The sequence below is a fragment of the Ornithodoros turicata genome, chromosome 6, assembly GCF_037126465.1.
Source record: "Ornithodoros turicata isolate Travis chromosome 6, ASM3712646v1, whole genome shotgun sequence".
Lineage (NCBI taxonomy): Eukaryota > Metazoa > Arthropoda > Arachnida > Ixodida > Argasidae > Ornithodoros > Ornithodoros turicata.
In genome coordinates, this window is record NC_088206.1 from 17,172,423 (window position 1) to 17,195,533 (window position 23,111).

Below are 23,111 nucleotides of genomic sequence, written 5' to 3' on the forward strand. Positions count from 1 at the left end.
AGTGTAGAAAAGCACACTAACGCAGGACATTTCATCCCTCGAGGACAGTGACAATGCTGGCAAATGACAAGAATCGGTGCTGTTGACATGTTTCTGTATGAGCGAATCAGGAAAATACTCAATGGCGTTTCCAATAAGAATTCCTCTTCTCTTTCCTTTTCGTGCTTCTTGTATGTGTTTGACTGCAATGTTAATGTCTTCCTAAGGTTAATTTTGAATCTACCAGTTCAAAATGACAACAATAGCCCCAATGGTTCCGATGTAATGTTAGATGCAGCATTAACAGTTGGTTTCAAGTTTGTGTTATCAAAAACACGGAAAACACGGAAGTGGAGAAAGGTGCACATTATGCACATAACATAACATAACAGCTCTCTGCAGAGCATTAAAATAAATGATGATGATGATGACTAAACACACTAGTTTATTCTTTATTATTATTACTTTTTTGTGTGAACAAATTAAAGTACTGAATATTTTCTTCATGAATTGTTTTGTGATAATTTACCTGCCACTGCTTTGTCTGAAAAGAGAAAACCTCCTTCGACATGCTGCTGCAGAGCTTGTGGCTTCCGACTGAGACTTTGCTCTCGTTCGCATTGGAGGAGGTGGTGACTTTGGCCGTAGCTTCACAGAAGGAACCCTCTGAAGGCCAGTCCGCACTGGTGGTGAAAGCTGCATGTCCACAAACTCATACACAGATGGAGACCTGAACAAAGGGTATCAGAAAGTCACACTCTACTTTTTTATAGTTGTTATCAATCAATATTTATCAAGAACTACCAGTGACTCAGCAATATTAAGCGTGGAGTTCGTGCATCTGTCATCAATCATCATCTTCATCATCTTTTTACCCGCATAATCGTGTATTCCAACAATGCATCGCAACAATGCAAGGGACATGTTGAGTTGAGGATGTTGCACCAACACATTTTGAGCCCTCTCGCTTCGCACCCTAATGCCCCGCATTGTGCTTCACGGTGCTTCTCACTTCGTCCCTGTTGCCGAACAGATGCACTGCTAGCCCTGTTGAAAAAACTCATATAACTTTCTATGTGTAAAGAAATGAGCAATATGTGAAAGGCAATGAGCAATATGTGAAAGGCAATGAGCAGTATGAGCAGCGCTATGGGCAGTATGAGCAATGGTATGAACCGCACGGCAAGGCCAACGACGCGCTATGTGCGCAGATATAAGCAATACGAGAAAAGCAATGAGCAGTATGAGCAACGTTATGCGCAGTATGAGCAACGTTATGCGCAGTATGAGCAACGTTATGCGCAGTATGAGGAACGTTATGCGCAGTATGAGCTGCATTTCGAGTAGTATGAGAAAGATATGAGCAGTATGAGCAGTATGAGAAAGGTTGACCGTTTAGTTAACCAATTATTCACCTAGAAGTGCTGGCGCCACAGCGTCTGGTGATGGCCTTTCAAGAGACACTCGTCACAGTCGGCGGGCCGTAACGGTCGCAGCTCCATTTCCTTTCGTCCGATTCTGTTCAAATTTTAGGTGCATATTTCCCGTTCCGATCGTGTCCTACATTCTCTTTGGCTCCTGGATTCTCATCCAAGCCGTTGCGAGTGCCATCTCAGTGCTTGGACGCTTACTTGCTTATTCTACCCTGCTTCTCGGAGCCGTCTGGACGTATTTCGCTCCGCTCTGCGTGGGACTCATATTTTCGTCGCCGTCTCCATGCTGTGACAGTGTCTTTGTACCGTTTCAGCGATCACTGAAGATGTTTTGTGTGTGTACCTTAGAATCAAACTACAGAAGCCGTGGCAGGTGTGTGCGCATTACAGGTACGTTGCAGTCCCGTTTTTCCGTTATCGCCCTTTATGTCTGTCGGGTTAGCTGTCTGCAACTACCATATTCGTGCTTTTTTTTTACTTGTTGTGGAAAGCCGGTTCGCTGATAGCCTTTGCATGTGTGTATAGAGTGTTTAAAATAAAGTCGTGCACCAGGGCATACCGAAATCGCACGTTAGCATGCAAAAAAAATGTGTATTTGGATGCCCCAAAGTGAAGCAAGCCACGAACACTCTGTGTCAGTAACCCGTTGCTGCGCGAACAAGTACATGCACTCAGTTTTGCAACCACAACGCAAACATACTCAGATGTTTCAGAACCGCGTTCATTGGACATCACCAGCATTAGAGGAAGGTTACGTTAAATTTTAATCGGCAAAATGACCTCGTGCGTTATTCCGACTGACTAAATACAACTTAATGCTTTGAAGGTGTGACCTACGCGTTGGGATGAGAAACAGGTCCCAGTCATGTTCATTTCAGCATAAACCCATACGGCTGTATAAGTTGTGGGAACTGGAATACTTGTAGGCGCAGAAATTTAGCGCAGTTCTAATTTTGTTCGTTCTTTTCAACAGATACCTTCGTCAAATATGCAGAAAACGGTAAACTATCGACATCAAAGGTGCCTGTACAGAAACGAAAAAAGCTCATCAAAAGCATTTGGCAAGCTTTCTGAGGGACCTACGGCGCGCCAGTACCTGAATAAACCGGTATTTTGTAATCACGTGTTTTCATTTTAGCCTAATCACGCCATGTTGCACGTTTGTTCAGACGGTTGTGCATTCATGTACATGAATACGCTGTATGAGAGTGCTCATATAGCTCATACGCTGTTTGAGAGAGTGCTCATATAGTTCATACATGCTCATATAGCTCATACTTGCTCATATAGCTCATACATGCTCATATAGCTCATACATGCTCATATAGCTCATATGATTGCTCATACAATAAACACATATACGAGCCTCATATGATTGCTCATACAGATGGCTGTATGGTTTTTTTCGACAGGGAGCCTGTACATTCATCATGCTTCAGCACACATTTACCCTCTTTTCAATTTCGTCACAGCGCTGTCTGTTTCCAGTGCAACCGTCCCTCATTACCATGCTGAAGAACCACAATGATCGCGCTTCGACACGAATTGCCGCCTTTCCAACTTCGTCCGCGGTGTCTGTTCCCAGCGCGACCGACCCTCATTGACACGCTGAAGAACGACAATGACCGTGCTCCAGCCTGTTTCCAACTTGATCAGCAGTGTACATTCCCAGCACGGCCAATTCTCATTTCCATGCTGTAGAACTACAATGATCGCGCTTCGACACGAATTGCCGTCTTTCCAACTTCGTCCGCGGCGTCTGTTCCCAGCGCGACCGACCCTCATTGACACGCTGAAGAACGACAATGACCGTGCTCCAGCCTGTTTCCAACTTGATCAGCAGTGTACATTCCCAGCACGGCCAATTCTCATTTCCATGCTGTAGAACTACAATGATCGCGCTTCGACACGAATTGCCGTCTTTCCAACTTCGTCCGCGGCGTCTGTTCCCAGCGCGACCGACCCTCATTGACACGCTGAAGAACGACAATGACCGTGCTCCAGCCTGTTTCCAACTTGATCAGCAGTGTACATTCCCAGCACGGCCAATTCTCATTTCCATGCTGTAGAACTACAATGATCGCGCTTCGACACGAATTGCCGTCTTTCCAACTTCGTCCGCGGCGTCTGTTCCCAGCGCGACCGACCCTCATTGACACGCTGAAGAACGACAATGACCGTGCTCCAGCCTGTTTCCAACTTGATCAGCAGTGTACATTCCCAGCACGGCCAATTCTCATTTCCATGCTGTAGAACTACAATGATCGCGCTTCGACACGAATTGCCGTCTTTCCAACTTCGTCCGCGGCGTCTGTTCCCAGCGCGACCGACCCTCATTGACACGCTGAAGAACGACAATGACCGTGCTCCAGCCTGTTTCCAACTTGATCAGCAGTGTACATTCCCAGCACGGCCAATTCTCATTTCCATGCTGTAGAACTACAATGATCGCGCTTCGACACGAATTGCCGTCTTTCCAACTTCGTCCGCGGCGTCTGTTCCCAGCGCGACCGACCCTCATTGACACGCTGAAGAACGACAATGACCGTGCTCCAACCTGTTTCCAACTTGATCAGCAGTGTACATTCCCAGCACGGCCAATTCTCATTTCCATGCTGTAGAACTACAATGATCGCGCTTCGACACGAATTGCCGTCTTTCCAACTTCGTCCGCAGTGTCTGTTACCAGCGCGACCGACCCTCATTGACACGCTGAAGAACGACAATGACCGTGCTCCAACCTGTTTCCAACTTGATCAGCAGTGTACATTCCCAGCACGGCCAATTCTCATTTCCATGCTGAAGAACCACAATGATCGCGCTTCGACACGAATTACCGTCTTTCCAACTTCGTCCGCGGCGTCTGTTCCCAGCGCGACCGACCCTCATTGACACGCTGAAGAACGACAATGACCGTGCTCCAACCTGTTTCCAACTTGATCAGCAGTGTACATTCCCAGCACGGCCAATTCTCATTTCCATGCTGGAAGAACCACAATGATCGCGTTTCGACACGATTTGCCGTCTTTCCAACTTCGTCCGCGGTTTGTGTTACCAGCGCGACCGACCCTCATTGACACGCTGAAGAACGACAATGACAGCGCTTCAACCTGTTTCCATCTTGGTGAGCGGTGTACGTTACCAGCGCGAGCGATTCTGATTTCCATGCCGGAAGAACCACAATGATCGCGCTTCGACACGAATTACCGTCTTTCCAACTTCGTCCGCGGCGTCTGTTACCAGCGCGACCGACCCTCATTGCCACGCCCAAGAACGACAATGAACGCGCTTCAACCTGTTTCCAACTTGGTCAGCGGTGTACGTTCCCAGCACGACCAATTCTCAGCTGAAGAACCACAATGATCGCGCTTCGACACGAATTACCGTCTTTCCAACTTCGTCCGCGGTGTCTGTTCCAGCGCGACCGACCCTGATTGCCACGCCAAAGAACGACAATGACCGCGCTTCAACCTGTTTCCAACTTGATCAGCGGTGTACGTTCCCAGCACGACCAATTCTCAGCTGAAGAACCACAATGATCGCGCTTCGACACGAATTACCGTCTTTCCAACTTCGTCCGCGGCGTCTGTTACCAGCGCGACCGACCCTCATTGCCACGCCCAAGAACGACAATGAACGCGCTTCAACCTGTTTCCAACTTGGTCAGCGGTGTACGTTCCCAGCACGACCAATTCTCAGCTGAAGAACCACAATGATCGCGCTTCGACACGAATTACCGTCTTTCCAACTTCGTCCGCGGTGTCTGTTCCAGCGCGACCGACCCTGATTGCCACGCCAAAGAACGACAATGACCGCGCTTCAACCTGTTTCCAACTTGATCAGCGGTGTACGTTCCCAGCACGACCAATTCTCAGCTGAAGAACCACAATGATCGCGCTTCGACACGAATTACCGTCGTTCCAACTTCGTCCGCGGTGTCTGTTCCAGCGCGACCGACCCTCATTGCCACGCCAAAGAACGACAATGACCGCGCTTCAACCTGTTTCCAACTTGGTCAGCGGTGTACGTTCCCAGCACGACCAATTCTCAGCTGAAGAACCACAATGATCGCGCTTCGACACGAATTACCGTCTTTCCAACTTCGTCCGCGGCGTCTGTTACCAGCGCGACCGACCCTCATTGCCACGCCCAAGAACGACAATGAACGCGCTTCAACCTGTTTCCAACTTGGTCAGCGGTGTACGTTCCCAGCACGACCAATTCTCAGCTGAAGAACCACAATGATCGCGCTTCGACACGAATTACCGTCTTTCCAACTTCGTCCGCGGTGTCTGTTCCAGCGCGACCGACCCTGATTGCCACGCCAAAGAACGACAATGACCGCGCTTCAACCTGTTTCCAACTTGATCAGCGGTGTACGTTCCCAGCACGACCAATTCTCAGCTGAAGAACCACAATGATCGCGCTTCGACACGAATTACCGTCTTTCCAACTTCGTCCGCGGTGTCTGTTCCAGCGCGACCGACCCTCATTGCCACGCCAAAGAACGACAATGACCGCGCTTCAACCTGTTTCCAACTTGGTCAGCGGTGTACGTTCCCAGCACGACCAATTCTCAGCTGAAGAACCACAATGATCGCGCTTCGACACGAATTACCGTCTTTCCAACTTCGTCCGCGGTGTCTGTTCCAGCGCGACCGACCCTCATTGCCACGCCAAAGAACGACAATGACCGCGCTTCAACCTGTTTCCAACTTGGTCAGCGGTGTACGTTCCCAGCACGACCAATTCTCAGCTGAAGAACCACAATGATCGCGCTTCGACACGAATTACCGTCTTTCCAACTTCGTCCGCGGTGTCTGTTCCAGCGCGACCGACCCTCATTGCCACGCCAAAGAACGACAATGACCGCGCTTCAACCTGTTTCCAACTTGGTCAGCGGTGTACGTTCCCAGCACGACCAATTCTCAGCTGAAGAACCACAATGATCGCGCTTCGACACGAATTACCGTCTTTCCAACTTCGTCCGCGGTGTCTGTTCCAGCGCGACCGACCCTCATTGCCACGCCAAAGAACGACAATGACCGCGCTTCAACCTGTTTCCAACTTGGTCAGCGGTGTACGTTCCCAGCACGACCAATTCTCAGCTGAAGAACCACAATGATCGCGCTTCGACACGAATTACCGTCTTTCCAACTTCGTCCGCGGTGTCTGTTCCAGCGCGACCGACCCTCATTGCCACGCCAAAGAACGACAATGACCGCGCTTCAACCTGTTTCCAACTTGGTCAGCGGTGTACGTTCCCAGCACGACCAATTCTCAGCTGAAGAACCACAATGATCGCGCTTCGACACGAATTACCGTCTTTCCAACTTCGTCCGCGGTGTCTGTTCCAGCGCGACCGACCCTCATTGCCACGCCAAAGAACGACAATGACCGCGCTTCAACCTGTTTCCAACTTGATCAGCGGTGTACGTTCCCAGCACGACCAATTCTCAGCTGAAGAACCACAATGATCGCGCTTCGACACGAATTACCGTCTTTCCAACTTCGTCCGCGGTGTCTGTTCCAGCGCGACCGACCCTCATTGCCACGCCAAAGAACGACAGTGACAGCGCTTCAACCTGTTTCCATCTTGGTGAGCGGTGTACGTTACCAGCGCGAGCGATTCTGATTTCCATGCCGGAAGAACCACAATGATCGCGATTCGACACGAATTACTGTCTTTCCAACTTCGTCCGCGGCGTCTGTTACCAGCGCGACCGACCCTCATTGCCACGCCCAAGAACGACAATGAACGCGCTTCAACCTGTTTCCAACTTGGTCAGCGGTGTACGTTCCCAGCACGACCAATTCTCAGCTGAAGAACCACAATGATCGTGCTTCGACACGAATTACCGTCTTTCCAACTTCGTCCGCGGCGTCTGTTCCCAGCGCGACCGACCCTCATTGACACGCTGAAGAACGACAATGACCGCGCTTCAACCTGTTTATTTCCAACTTGATCAGCGGTGTACGTTCCCAGCGCGACCGATTCTCACTGCCAAGCTGAATAACCAAAATGATCGCGCTTCCACACGAATTACCCTCTTTCCAACTTCGTCACTGGTGTGTATGTGTGACTGACGTTGACTCTCATGCAGACGATCCATGCACAGTCATCGCGCTACGGCTCACGTCCACCGTCTTTCCAACTTCGAACAATCAAGAAATTACCTGTTCATTGTGTGTGCATTAGCGTATTACTGAAAAATACCTGTTGACTTCGTTGTCAGGCTGTCCAGTATATTGATGATGCTTTACAGAAGGCGCCTTGGTGTAAAGCAGGTCCAGCTGTGGTCCAGTGCCGGACACCTGTAGGTGGGCACTGTGCTTCAGCTCTTGCCGAGAATCCAAAACTCGTTCAGACTTGACGTAGTTTGCCTTGCTTTCCTCCAGTCGCTCAACGGCGCTCCTGCGGTGTCCAGCTACAATTCCAGAGGTTGAGTCACATTAAAGGGGTGGTAACACTTTGACAAATGTGTTTCATTGCATCATAATCGCATTCTACTGCACGCCGAAGTACCGTGGGAAAAAAATTTTTGCGTGTGTCGGACTGGTTACATTCCATTTCGCCTATTCCCAGTTCGCCTAATCCGGACTATCGGATTAAAAAGACGGGAGGGCTGACTGTCGTTAGGCGAAATGGGACCGCTGTGCAATCTCATGAGGCGAAACGGGACTGTCGACATGTGGGCGTTGCTTACATGTCCCGCCCCGATAGTGACGTCTGCAAGAAATGAATGCACTCGTCCGACGACAACCTTGCGTCGTCCGAAACAAGGACCATTTACATCTGCAAACGAAGGTATGTGCGATACCACTAATAATAACATGAATCGTTTATTATCGAGTAAAACGTCTTCGTTGACTCATGAATGGGTCGGTGGATGAATGGTTACCGTAAAAAAATGATAAGTTTCCATACAGACTGGACAAGGAAAAAGACATTTTTTTTATTTTTGCTCACTTAAAAAAAAGAAAAAGACCGAAAGAAAACTTCACTCGTGAAAAGAGCGGAGGGAACACGGAGGCATGGCGAAGGGTACGCTGTGACCAACCAGATGGTCGTGACGCGTTCCCTGTGCACGTGACCTGTGACAGACCTCATTGGCTTAGCACACAGATACGAAATATAACAGGTAAAGTGACTTAGAGCAGCACGCTTGAATAGAACTAGCAAAGGCAAAGGGTAGAAGTGCGTAATGAACTTTGACTTCCGGACAAAGAATCACAAATTTCTCGCATTTACTTTCAAGAAGTACAAAAAAATGCATTTAACGCAATGCTACGCTTGAATAAAACCAACGAGGTTGTAAAGTTATGTGAAGATGCGAAAGTAACTTTTGGCAGCACGCTAGGGGACCGCCTACTGTCATCACGTGACAGGGGTCAGTAGGCGAAGTGGAACTGTCTCCTGCATAGATTAGGCCAAATGGGACCCTCTTGCGTTGGAAGTTGGCGCACCTGCTAAGGGATTACGACATAATCCGCTAAGAAGCGTTAGGCGAAATGGGAATAGGCGAAGTGGGAAGACACGGTCGAACTTGACGAGATATAACTCCCCCTTTTTTTTTATTTTCGAAAGAAGTTGCAAAACTCCGTGGTTTCAGATTCTCCAAGAGCTGGTGACGTCATCCAGAGTTGGCGTCTCTCTCCTATAGCATCAGCGCGAGCGTCTTCGTTCTACATTCAACGTTGCATGCAAGTCCTTCAGCAGCTGTGGTGAGGAGGAGGCGGAAATCAATCTCGGGGAGCAATGTTGCCAGACGCATTGCGGATCGCGCACCCTATATGACGTCCTACTTCTTTAAACTAGAAATTATTTTTATGAAACTTCCCCATCGCAAATAGAGGAGCGATATGGGAAGACACAGTTGGAGACATATGTGAATTGCTTGTTTGATTCCGTGTTAGCACCGCGGAGCAACTGTGGCTATGAGCGGCGTACAGACGTGGACAGGCGGAGAGAGGACAGCAGGAAGGAGTGAGAGACAGGAAAGGGGGTTAGTGTGCGTCCTGGGACGACTTCTGGGGGTACTGTGCCTACATTCGTCTGGAAAGTCAGTCGGAAAACCCAGGGAAACCTCAGACAGCACTGCCGCTGGTAGGATTCAAACCCACCACTGCCCAGTCTTCAGCACGCCCTTGGCACTGGGCCATTGACGTTCAAGTGATGGTCTGATATCTACCAACCAAGCAGCTAATCAATGTCGCATGTTCAATTGCACCTTTCTACCACATGGGTTCCAGAAGTATTGCTTCCTGCCATTGTTTACGTTCTTCGATGCAAACAATGCCACGAATGAGGTGACGTGTGAAAGATGTTGTCGAGGAATAGCACATAAGAACCTGAAACGGTCAGGGCTGCACAATGTATTCATTCTGGCAGTACAGCTGCTCATGGAGTAGTAGAAATGAATTCAACCGCCAATTTCAATAGCACTGCTTCATGTTCAGACGATATAGCTTTGTACCACAGCGAATACAAACGAGAGTTTCCCTTAAGAAACGCTATAAACATGGCGTGAGCCCGTTCGTATAGTTCTGGCAAAATGTTCGCGTGTGCACGTACGCATGTGGAGTATGCACATTAGGAGCAGCACACAGCCTGCAACATTGAAGGGGAGGTAGGCTAATGTTGTACCTATACGTTAAACCTAGCATTATTTACGCAGTACTCGAAAGATGCCCGGTTGCACCTGTAGCCTGAGAGGAATAACCTTATGTCCAAACAATGTGGTATGTTTGTACAACAATGCATTATGCGGTAATACACTTCGCGTGCGGCTCTATAATTTGTAATGTTGTTTATGCACCGTAAGGAATCATGCGACAACACGTTTCTGTTTCTCTCTCTTTCTGCTAGGTCTTGGCTGTGGGTCAAGTGCTCAGCGGATGTGCTGGATAAAGTTAGGGTCCCTTTGTACCCGTGTGAGTACCAAGCATCCCCTATGCTGACCGCGCACAAGCACCTGTCCTTTCCCTCCCCCCGTACATACACCCAACCGCTGCACCCGTTCACGAAGTCCTCCTCCTCTCCACGTCATACCTTCTACCCTACACCCTCCGACTTGTCTGTCTCTGCCAGTGGCAACGCCCTCAGTTCACCAGCGATGAGGGGTTCAGTGTGGACACGTCCTTCCAATTATAGCCATATAAAACAGGTGTCGGTGGCGTTGACCAGGGCGTCCCTCGCTATCATCGCTGGCGCTCTCTCTGTGTTGATGCTCGCGATGATACCGGAGAGTTGGCAGAGGGCGCGCGGCGCAACGGACCGTTCAACGCGACCTCGCATGCAACGGCACCCCAGCGTAGGTTCACGCAAGCATCCGGCAATTCAGTCGGACATACGCTGTCCAATTAAGTTTGTATATATTCGGCTTTCTGATTTGCTGAGCATTTCGAATACGCATTTGATAAACTAATAATAATAATGATGATGATGATGATGATAATGATGATGATGATGATAATAATAATAATAATAATAATAATAATAAATTGAATGTGTTTTTGGACATTGCGCCATTCAAATGCGGTGGCTTCGTGGGGTCATCGTTGGCAGTAAATTTTCGGTCACGTGCTCCTTCAAGGCTATGGCGGCGAACCTATACAGAGTAGTTGGCCATATGGTAAAGCGATTGCTTCCATATTAACACGTCTTGACATCATTTGTATTGTTATATTCGTCAAAGAAGATTGTGGTACCGACTGGGAGGTGGAGGTTCGAATCCTACCACCGGCTGTGCTGTCTGAGGTTTTCCCTGGGTTTTCTAAAGGCTTTCCAGACGAATGCCGGCACAGTTCCCCCTGAAGTCGGCCCAGGACGCATACTAACCCCCCTGTCCTCCACTCCCTGCTGTCCTCTCTCCACCTGTCCACATCTGTACGCCGCTCATAGCCACAGTTGTTTCGCGTGGCGCTCTCTCTCTCTCTCTCTCACACACACACACACACACACACACACACACACACATATATATATATATATATATATATACACGCACACACAAGAGATTGTTGTATCGTTTCCTTCAAGAAAAAAATTGTTCCAAGGTTCGAAGGACATGCTTTTACTGACGCCTTGCGTGGGTCGTGCCACCGTAGTGATGCCAGCGCTGTTTAGCATTTCTTTGGCTGGCGTAGGCCAACTTCTAGATACTTTGTATATACTGTCTCATCTGAAAGATGTGGATGAAGCAGTGGCGCGGCCGATTAGATACAATAACGATAGCATTGTTGTATAGCGGGTCCAAGTTCGCGAAAAAAGGCTGGAAGGTAGAGGATTCGCTATGCTGTCTCGTGCCTTCTCGTTTTTTCCTGAATTTCCGGCACACTTTCCATACGGGTGCCGAAGCGGGGAGTACAGGACGCATACTAATTGCTAACCCGCTCTGTCTTCCACACTTTTCTGCTGTCCTCTCTCCATCTGCCCGTGCCTGTACACCGGTCATCGACCCAGTTGCTTCGCGGCGCTAATACAGGATTAACAAAAAAAGATAAATGCGTGCATTGGCATTGGCACACAGTTATTTTCTTCTAATTATATCGAGGATAAACGCAGCGAACCGTTATGTAGGACACTGCTTTTTAAGCACATTTGTATTCTATATGTTCGTGGAAATGACTCGGCATACAGACAACATCATTCCCGTTGCTGCGTATCCCTGGAGTTCGTCAAGAGGTATAGCCGTGATACAGGAGATGTCGTGTATGCGATATCCTATACGAGGCAGATGGTGTGATACTGCACTGAGCATATCAGCGATTATGTGTCATCTTTATGTAACGTCAGGGCTGGACGTTGAGCAGCTGTCGTACTGGCAGGGGAAAATGTGCTGTGGAAAGTATATGGGGGGAATGGTGTCGAGGATCGGTTTTCTCTCGCAGCGAGAGTACGGGCCGGGATAGAAGAAGATCTTGACAAACTTGCGTTTCTTCGTGTGTGTGTGTGTGTGTGTGTTTTTTTTTTGTTTTTTTTTTTAAGATGATCTTGTTGAATATAGTTCGTTTGTCAAGATGGCTGTTCGCAGCCACTGATGGTCTTTGCGGTAATAGTAGTTGTTTTTGTGCTTTTAGGTTCTTTAAAAATAAAATAAAAACTGAGAAAATGGACGAGAAAGCTTCACTGATGCCGAAGATACGGATTAGTGCTAGGCGACACGAACGGTCTAGAAGACAACAACAACCAACTTTATTTCGATGATCGTGATCTTGATGATGACGATGAGGATGATGATGATTATTGGGGCGTTACATCGCCACAGGTGATACTGTATCCCATTGCTCGCGGTAACCCACAACACATTTTTTTTTAGTGATTCGCAATTTATGGGCAGACAGTCAGGATATATGGCTAACTTTTGGATTTCCCCTGGGAAGCATTTCCGAGTGAAGCAGAACGTTGGAATGAACGGCAAAAAGGGATGCGCACCAAATTTGGAGCAAGTTCAGCAACGAATCGTAGAACAGTCATTGGAAGCCAACAGCATTCTTCCATCAACCCACGCGCACAGGAATGCAATGCCCACTTAGAATAGATTATGGTCCGAGAGTGCCACCGTGTTTAGAATCGCGCAAACGAACAGAAATCAGAAGGACATCAACAATATCGGCTGTGTTCGTTTATTGGACTCGAGCAACCCGAGAGTCTCGTGACGTCAGAACGTCATCCCCGTGGTAGAGTGTACTAGAAGAGTACACTCTACCCGTGGCAGTGACTCCCGCTCCAAAATTCGAGGATTCAACGCTAGAGGTGCTCGAGAGTCGACTCCCAGAGACTCTCTTCTCGACGCGGGTCGTTGGAGCCGATGATGTACGATGACTCTCACACGTCACGACTCCGGACCACCCTCTGTTTACAAACGTGTGACGTAACGAGAAGACCGGTTCGAGGTTATATTTTGCTGTGGTGGGCAAGAAACGCGAAAAACGCGTCGGTTGATAAGGTTGAGAGCTGCCCACCAGCATGCTCTGCGCGGCGGCGAATCGTAATCAATGACGTATAGGGGCGCAGGTCGTACGTCACCGATGCCCACTACAGCAAAATATAACCTCGAACCGGTCTTCTCGTGACGTCACATGTTCGTAAACAGAAGGTCGTCCATAAACGAACACAACGATCGTCTGTTAAGTATGTGCTCTCCCCGTTTACGCAAACGCGATACACTTATTTCCCAACTTTCCGGAATCACAAATAGCTCCTCCAGTCACAACCATGCTTTCAGTGGCCGTACTCACGGAAATTAACCGCCAACGGCCGCATGACCAGCCACGGGCTATCTGTGTTTGAAACTTTGAAACCGTCCGTGGCGACTGGGTTGAAACAGACGACATGCGACTGCGTAACAAAGGAGGGAGAAGGGACTCTAGAATGCCTCCTCTCACCCCTTCGCACGTAGACATAAAAGTCAGGATGTCAGCCAATCGCCGCAAACGACTTCAAACACAGGCTTTCCCTGGCTACCGGTGGCTTCCCGTGCGGCTGATGGGTCGTGATTGGTGGACTCTTAGCATTGTTTCAAGGTGGTGGTGGCGTTGGTCACACACGTCACACTTGATCGTGGGAGGTGATCTACTGGAAACGAGTTTGCTTTTCTTGCTCTCCGTTTTTTTTTTTTTTTTTTTTGTACTTTTTGTTTTTTTAGGAGCTAGCGCATTCGAGAGCAGAAGAAAAGCGGGTCGCTCCGTGGGAAGATGATGCTCGTTAATTCCAAGCAGCAACGATGGAATGGGGGTGGAAGAACCGCTATATACAAGTCGAGCTACGAGGAAGAAGGGCGTCCATTGAAAGCATTCCTTCAGCACAATAGCTGTCCCTGTCGTACACGGCGCGAAAGAAAGATGCCCGCTTCGCTTTCATCGCTCTCACTCGTGTCGTCCACCTTGTCGAAAATCACTGCCACTGCTTTCGCACTTCCGCGGTCCAATGTTTTCGGTGCTACTACCTGGGTTTCCCGCTGATTGGTATTCTTCGTGGTGTTGAAGGTACGGCTCGCGTCAAAGTTCTCGCGCGGCAATGTTCAAAGCTCGCGTCAAAGAAAAAAAAGAAATAAAGGACGCCTTTATAACGATGGTCAACTGTAGATACATGACTAAAACACCCACCACCCTTAGTTCTATTAAGCACCACCAGGGTCCGCAGGTCGGAATGGTGTTCAAGTTAACTCTAATGCGAGCTGTACTATAAAGCAATAGAGCTGCAATCTCAGAAAATTTATCTACTCAGTAGCCTGAGCCGTCACTATACTGTTACGTCACAATTTTCGTCTCAATCGCCCTTATAGATTTTTTTTAGAAACTTAAAATTGAAAATTACGGGCAACATTGTGTCGAAGTAGCCACCAACTGCGCGTTGTTGGTCAAGTACGGCGGCAAAACTACATTGCGTGCGCATAACACTGGGCCTGAAAGAAAATAAATCGGCTTCGTAGTCATCATGAGCCACATGAGCAGTAAGCGAGTCGGGAACATAGACCATTGTTGCATGACATATAATATACACTGTCTTTTTTTTTATACAGATTTTTCATTAAAAAAACTATAAGGGCTATAGACATCCTGTTTTCACCTCTATCATATCTGGGCCGGCGGACGCTCTTGGCCCTCTGCTGCTCAACCGTCGAATGACTAAATCGTTATTTCACTTTTTAATTATAAAAGCTACGAAGTTGTCCCAATGAGAACATCTGTTCCCTTCGGTCACCTGATATCGTAGCCGTTTTCAGAACAAAAATCCGTTCGATAGATCGTCCACAAAAAAATCGTAAAGGAACACCCTTTTTTCTTTATTTCGTACATTGCGCATCTTCGGAGACGCGTCTTTCCTTCACCCCCAATGTGAGAGGGTGCAGGAGCACAGTGCCGCCTCATGCAACAAAAACAAATGTATCGGGTGACGCTATCGGAACTGCCCTTATCTTGGGTTGCACTTTCAGTTTTCTTTTAATCTTTTTCCAGGACGCAAGACGCGATAGTGTGCTCTTTTTCCCTCTCACATTGGGGGTGAAGGAAAGACCCCAAGCAGCAAAATGTACTGAAAGTCGAGTGCAAAAGGGGTGGCCGGGTATGTGGAAGTCCTTGAACAGACTCGTGAAACTAAAGAGCATTGATAAGACACATACCGTCCACCCCTATTGCACTTTCAGTACATTGTGCTGCTTGGGACGCGTCTCCGAAGATGCGCAATGATCAAAAGAAAGAGAAAAAAAAAGGTGGTCCTTCACGAATTTTTTGCGGACGATCTATCGAACAGATTTTTGTTCTGAAAACGGCTACGATATCCGGTGACCCAAGGGAACAGATGTTCTCACTGGGACAACTTCGTAACTTTTATAATTAAAAAGTCAATTAACGATTTTTAGGTAATTAGTCATTCGACGGTTGAGCAACATATGGCCAAGAACGTCCGCCGGCCCAGAGATGATAGAAGTGAAAACATGATGTCTATAGCCCTTATAGTTTTTTAATGAAAAAAGCTGTATTAAAGAAAGACACTCTGTATATAAGGAATTATTTCCCACCAGACGTGCCCTTTCACTTTCCCTTTTCTAAGCTTGTGCTGATAACGGCAGCATGATTTCAACGCAAAGTTATCTGAAAGAGTGAGAATGAAACAGGAAGGGACGTGTGACCTTTTTACTTCAGCCGCATATTGCATTAATTTGACGGACATAAACTGAACTCGGTCCGACCTTTTTTTCCGGCTATTTCCATAGCAGTACGGAATGTATTCTACAATGCAATGGGGTAAATCCGACGTGCATTTCCCTTTCTGTAAAAAAAAAATAATAATAAATAAATAAATAAATAAATAACAAAGAAATAAACGGTGAGGTTGACTTGGCAAATTTCGGAGATCAATTGGGAAAACTCCATTTCTCGCAAACTAAATTTGATAAAAGTGCTTAGAAGTCACGGCAAGATCTCCCCTGAGATGAATAACGCTGATCCCATAGTCTTCAAACAAGTAGATATTTTAAAACGATTTTTTTTTGTCACATTAGATGAGACACCCTGTATATAGTTCGATACTCCTTGATTGCGCGTTGTGTAACGGTAAGCGTACTTGATCGGCAGTCAACACGTGCCTGTGTGTTCAAATCCTGCCATTACTTGGCTTTTTTGAAACACTGCCTTCTTTCAATTCTTCTTTCTTCAATTCTTATTCCTTCGTTTATTGAACTCGAGCAGCTCGAGAGTCGACTCTTGGTGGGCGAAAATTCCGCGGCGCGGCTCTCATGGCGTTGTCCCTGTGGCAGTGACTACCCGTTCTAAAATTGGAGGGTCCAACAGAAACGTGCTGGAGAGCCGACTCCCACAGAGCCGTTCCAGAGACACTCCTTTCGATGCGGGTCGCTGGAGTCGACGACGTACGAAGACTCTCACACGTCACGACTCCGTCTGGCGAGTTGAACTGTAGTTGAATAAACGAACGCAGCCAGTGCTTCCAGCACCGTGTGTCGGAGATTTCCGGCACACGTCAAAAGAACCCCAAGTGGTCGAAACCATCGTAAGAGCACGTTGCACGTGCTCCGCGGCACGTGCAACATGTCGCCACGCTATAGGCTGACACACCTTACGTGTAAATCTACTCCCGTTACCACACACCGTATTCACACGCGCGACATACTCACGGAATATTCTAGTGGAAGAAAAAGCGAAAACACTGCTCACATTGCCGAAGTTCCGTTCCGTGTTATGTTGAGCATTCATACGGTGCGGAATATCGGGAGTGGCGTACTGCGCGTTTAGCAGACGACACTTAGCAGACGACACTGTCAGCGTCTTTCCTGTCGTCTGCTACGGAATATCTTGTGACTGTGTAGCAGGATATTCCCCACGGTTAGCAGTGTACGTGAAGACACGACGTTTAGTGCTCGCGCTCACGTGACAGCAAGCTATGACGCTTTTCGCATCTTCCGCTTCTGGGGGAATGTCGCTCGTGTGAATACACGGTTACCGGCATATTCCTCTTCTTCGGCCTCCGTCTATAATATATTTCCATGGGTTACCTGCAGCAGATTTTCTTCCTTTTCTGTTCGTACGGTGCAGTGTTCCGAGGCAACAAAATGTGATTGTTGACGTGTATATAGTGATGGATCTTGTGGAAATGCCTTTTGCTTCGCTTTCTGTTCTTTCCATTTTGTTTTCTAGCATTTTTCTCTCTCTCTCACTCTCTTGCAGAAACATGGCACACGATCTTCGTAACCCTGCTTTGCCATCTGGAACGCTGGCTTCCTTGCACGTAGCCGCCAACTATTGTGTACCCTAACAAACCATAAGCATCCGGGCGATGAAGAAGGTGCCACAGAGAAACTTCCCTTCGTTTCGCGATGATCCCGTGATTAGGATTAATCGCCGGATCAATCAACGCGAGCGACAATAGAGAGATGTCGCCCTCTCTCTCTCTCATACACACACACACACATACATCATGCGAGGAGAACTATTCTTGTCTGTCTGCTATGCAACCCAGTCGGCCGGCCCTCTTCGTCAATGCCAGAGGCGAAACCAAGTTCAACTTCCGACTATCATTTTTCTTTCTTTCTTTCTTTCGAGATCTCGGAACAGTTTCACACACGTAAAGTCGCATTCCCAGCTTTCCTCCAGCGTCGCTGCGCCGTGCTGTGTATCTTCGTTTTATTCCGAGGTTCGAGGAAGCGATGCGAATGGATAACTGGAGGTCATTTTTTCCTCACTGCACGCTTTGAGGGTTTCGGTTTCTCTCTTATATCGTCGTGTATTCTAAAAATACCCGGACAGCAAAGAAAAACTCCAGTTTTGAAGGTGATGGAAGCTGTATAATAACGCCTGTTTTTTTCGTGCAGGCATTTTCGCACTGCACGACGGACTGCTTGCCCTGCGAAAAAAAAAAGTACTTTACCACCAATGAAAGCAACCCCAGTTTCGTTAATAAATCTTCGTTTCACTATGCGTTCGGATATTCTGGCGAATTGTGCAGGGAACGAGTTTTGAACATGCCACAGACGTTGTACAATGCGAAATTGAAAACTTTCAGCGCAGTATTGCAGCCATTTTGAATGCGCTATTATACATGTTTCGAACGAAGTTTCCTGGGTACATTAACCTTTTGAAACATGTGAGGGCGTGCTCTTTTGTGTGATGCACACGCACAAATGATATACTGCGTTATTTTCTTTTACGATGCAAGTTACCAGCAGATATAGTAAGTCGCAATGCACTGCTATAAATGTTTCGAAAATGCTTGTCTGTTCGATCCTTGTATAGAATAATGATTAACTATGATATATAGAATATTGATTATAAATAAAAACAAGAAATATGATGTATAGAATAATGATTATATAAATAAGATCTGATTCACCATCTTGTCTGATGCAGCAGTATAATATGCCTATACTTTGCAGGCGCGAAGAAAAATAGCTCGGTTATCGTTTCTTGCTAATTGTTTATCAGGAAAAACAAAATTGAAGTTGCCAGATTACGTGAAGCCCCTCTCAACTAGGCGTACTCGTCATCGCCAGCACGACTGATTGCTTACTCCAGTTTTTGCGAGGACCTGTGCCTACAAAACAAGTTTTTTTTCCTAGAACCATAGATGAATGGAACTCGCTTCCATCTCAAGTTTTCCATTCGGGAAGTTTTGTCAGTGAGCTTGAATGTATCTTTTGTTGACTATTGTATGGCAAAGTGGCTGTATAGTTAAATTTTTGAGAAAGTTATTCCCAATGCTCTTTCACTGCACCACTTTTGTTGTCTTGTTGGTTCAAATTGGCTTGGCCCCTCCTATTTGGGCCTTGCGCTCGCAGTATGTATAAATAAATAAATAAATAAATAAATAACTGTGACGTTCGTATTCACGTAGCATCAGTATAAACCCTTATGAAAATGAAATTTCCCTGTCTATTGACATCTTTTGGACATTATTTGGCTCCTTTGGCTTTGATTTCCTATAGACAATTACACCAATTGTCCAAACACTGGCTGTAGACGGAATTTGGCCTTTCCTTTTCCTGAATGTCTAAAGAGGTTACACCAAAAGAAATCTATTAACTTCCTTTGGACTTATCTTCTGTTTATTTTCAAAAGAAAACAGTCTATAGGTGGTCCAATGAACGACAAAAAAGTGTTCCGACGGAAGAAAGAATAAGAAAAACCGCAGGGTGTCTAGGGCGTATTTGGTCTTTCTGTACAGCGTGGCACATTCAATAGCTACACCACTTCGCGGCATTGCTTTTTAATAAGGACTCAAAACACCCACTGACTCGATGATCGCGCGATTTTTGGCCATCAAACAGGACAGCAGCGCCAACGCATCGCTATGACGTCACGCAGTTAAGTGAGTCTATGCCTTAATTTGCCAGCGCTTTCAGGACGTCCACCTCTGAGCACGCAGCATGAACTGGAGTTTCCTTCCTTATAGAGAAAACAGATACCATATATTACTTGTCTCGCGAGCTTCCGCAAAGTCAAGTGTCCTGCTTGCCTCTGAGTCGGAATGAAGGGTGAGGTTCCCCAGTTTAATTCGATTACATACATATCCAACACTGAAGTGAGGAATTGCTTTGAGCATTAACTCACGACAAAGATAACGCCTGCGTTTCTAACTGCTTTCGGTTTGAGACATCCAGTACGTCCACTGAAAGACAAACCTGTGCAGTGAGACGGCTATTTGCATCAATGTGAACCTGCATGGCAAATTACCCACTGCACAAGTTTGACTTTCAATTTACATACTCAATGTCCCAAACCAAAAGCAGTTACAAACACAGGCGTTATCTTTGTCGTGAGTTAATGCTCAAAGCAATTCCTCAGTTCAGTGTTGGATGTGTGTGTAATCGAATTAAGCTGGGGCACCACACCCTTCATTCTGACTCAAGCAGGACATTCGAGTTTGCGGAAGCTCGCAAGACAAGTAATATATGGTGGTGGATGGTGGTGGTGGTGGTGATAGGGCTTGCCGTTGTCGGCCTCACGTATGTGGGCAACGTCACGACTCACGCCCCTGGGGGAATGTGCGTCCTGGGCCGACTTCTAAGGGAACTGTGCAGTAATATATGGTATCTGTTTTCTCGCGGTACGTGTGCCAATGACGGATATGTATTGCTTCTCAACACAGGTAAAAAAAAAAAAAACAGTTTTACACAACAGGAACTCAACAGAATTCGAAGAGGAACGCGGTGGCCACTTTTCAACATCTGTCAATAATTTGCCAAATCTCCGGCAATAGAAAGTGTATACCCTATATTAACACATTTCTATGAAGAGACAAAAGACAAATATTCAATAGATGTTCTTTTGAACAGATGTCTACGGGAAGTGGGTGCAGGCGGGGGAGTAATCAAAAGAAAAGTCAATTAATGACTGTCAACAGATTTTCACAAGGCACTATACAAATACGTGTCTGTGTGAAACAACGCTTCCTGACAGCCCACCATAACAAGTATGTGATATAGAGCAGTAGCCAAACTATAAACTTTTAAATAAAAAAATAAAAAATAAATTACAGATGACTTGAAAGAAAAATTAATCGCATAGGGCCAAAATGGTAATAGCCTATAGCATTTCCAAAGTCAATGTGTCTATAGCCAATCAACAGAAGAAGAAAAAGTCTATAGACTGTCTGCACCAAATAGCTAAAGGGAGGAACAAAAATCTCTATCCAAATAAAGTCATTACCTGTTTGGACTTTTTGCTATAGAAATTCTATAGAAATTATAGAAAATAAAATAACGTCAACAACGAGATTTAGCCGAGGCAGGCCACCGAATATGGACGACACAAACACATAGGTCCCCAACGCCCGGAATCAATTAAATCAAACAGCCGTTTGCCCGAGTTACTCGAATAAAACAAAACACTCTTCATATTCCCTTAACAGCCCCGCCGATTCTGCGTTAAGAATGTCGATATGTTGGACAGCGAAACAAGAACAGCCTCCGTACAAAATATCGCCTCCTCACATAAGGCCTTCGTTCGTAACACAATTATCCCTAAATCGCTGGATCGTCAAATCTCTCGTCAAATATGCCAGATTCTAACGTCTTCTGTAACAAGCACTCACTATCTCTTCGCAGTATATGCTGCACGCATGACCCACACTGAAAGGAAATCTCGTATATACCCCGATAAAAACAAATAAAATAAAATAAAGAAGCACACAGACACAAAAGAACTCGACGTTTCATTTGAGGCGTGTGTATCAGTCCCTGCACGCTCCAACGAACGTGGCACTCCAAAAGACGCCGAAAAGCGGTGCATAAGGTAAATATTGATCAGGGAGTTAACAGTCGGAGAGTTTGTCTGTCGCGGGCCATTGCGTTCTCAAACCTACGCTTCACTGACTTCCAAGAGACGCACGCAAGGCGAAAGAAATCGCTGCGTTCGAGTCACGATATTCGAAAATTACGGAAGAATGGATGAAACCATTTCAGCCGAAGAAGATATACATAGAGTATCCGTCGGCGATGCATTCAATGCCGCCGCTGAGATTCGAGCCAATTGTTGCAGGAAATCACGATTTTCAGTGAAGGGAAAGTACGTATATACGGAGCTGTTTGGTTGAGGATGTGGTTGAGGAAAATAGACTGGAGTGTTACTGTCGCATAATATATTATCTCGTAAGCGGCAGTATATGGATAAGGGTCTTCGCTCCAGATTCCAAGTTCGTCGTGGCGCCTGTCATATTTTCATTTTCATTTTCCAAACACAATTCTGTGGAACAGGTTGCCCCAGTCAGTCACTATTGCATAGGTGATGTGAATGGCTTCGCTGTCTTCTGTGTTTGCATAGAAGCTTGCATGGCGCGTGACATTGCCCTTCCCGTCGTTGTGGTGTTGAGTGCTTATAGATGTGTATATTACCACCAAAAATTTACTTTTTTTGTTGTTGTTTTGTCGGGCGTCGTAACGGTCCCTACAGGGGTACTAACAGTATTGCAAAATAAATAAATATAAACCGAGGTTGAATTATGAGCCGGATGTGCCAGCTCAACCTGATAGGTAACTGCCGTTGTCACGGGCTGCAAAACTAGTAAGTAGAAGATTGAAATACGACGGCCGTTCGAAAAAAGCACGAAAGAGCCAAAGAAAAGTCTTACTCGGGACAGTTACTCTCTATCATGTTGGCAAAACTAACCGCATCAAATACAAACCTCTTTAACTGTATCTGACAGCGTGATATTGAGGGAAAACGAATGCTGTAATATTGAAGAATTCAATCCTAGCAATAAATGGAACACACGCGCATTTTCGTAGGATTCTCATGAGATCGAGAACGGGTGACGATGGCGGCCAGTGTCGTCTGCTATAGGATCGTCTATGCTGGCGCCAAGCAGACATTTTTGGGTTCGGAATCCAACTTCATTTTAAATCTTGAATCAGTTTTATGATGTCGTGATGATTTGGGGGTTAATAGCGCAAAAACAACAACAGTGATTTTTATGATGTTCGACATGTTTTTATGATGTTCAGAATACGCGAACAAACCGTACATCACAAAGTTCCTCAGGTGACAAGAATAAACTTACATACTGAAATGACTCTCTGCAATGTAATTCTGTGCTATATTCCATTACTTTACAGAGTAACTCTAATTGTAGTTAAGTTCAAGTTAATACTTTGTAATTGCAATTGCCATTTCAATTACTTCTTAAAAAATATTTTTTTTTTTTTACAGGTGTGCTCTAGACCTGCTGAGCAATCGCACAGAAAT

General features: G+C 46.5%; 1 protein-coding gene across 1 annotated transcript in view; it reads right to left on the bottom strand.

Moving 5' to 3' along the window:
- Positions 1 to 23,111, bottom strand: part of LOC135399291 (protein FAM110C-like) — a 65,605-nt gene that overhangs the window by 8,912 nt on the left and 33,582 nt on the right. The window contains exons 3-4 of the mRNA XM_064631134.1: positions 7,630 to 7,840; positions 509 to 709 (exon numbers count right to left, since the gene is read on the bottom strand). Coding sequence (XP_064487204.1) covers positions 509 to 709; positions 7,630 to 7,840 — 412 coding nt within the window. The remainder of the gene's footprint in view (positions 1 to 508; positions 710 to 7,629; positions 7,841 to 23,111) is intronic.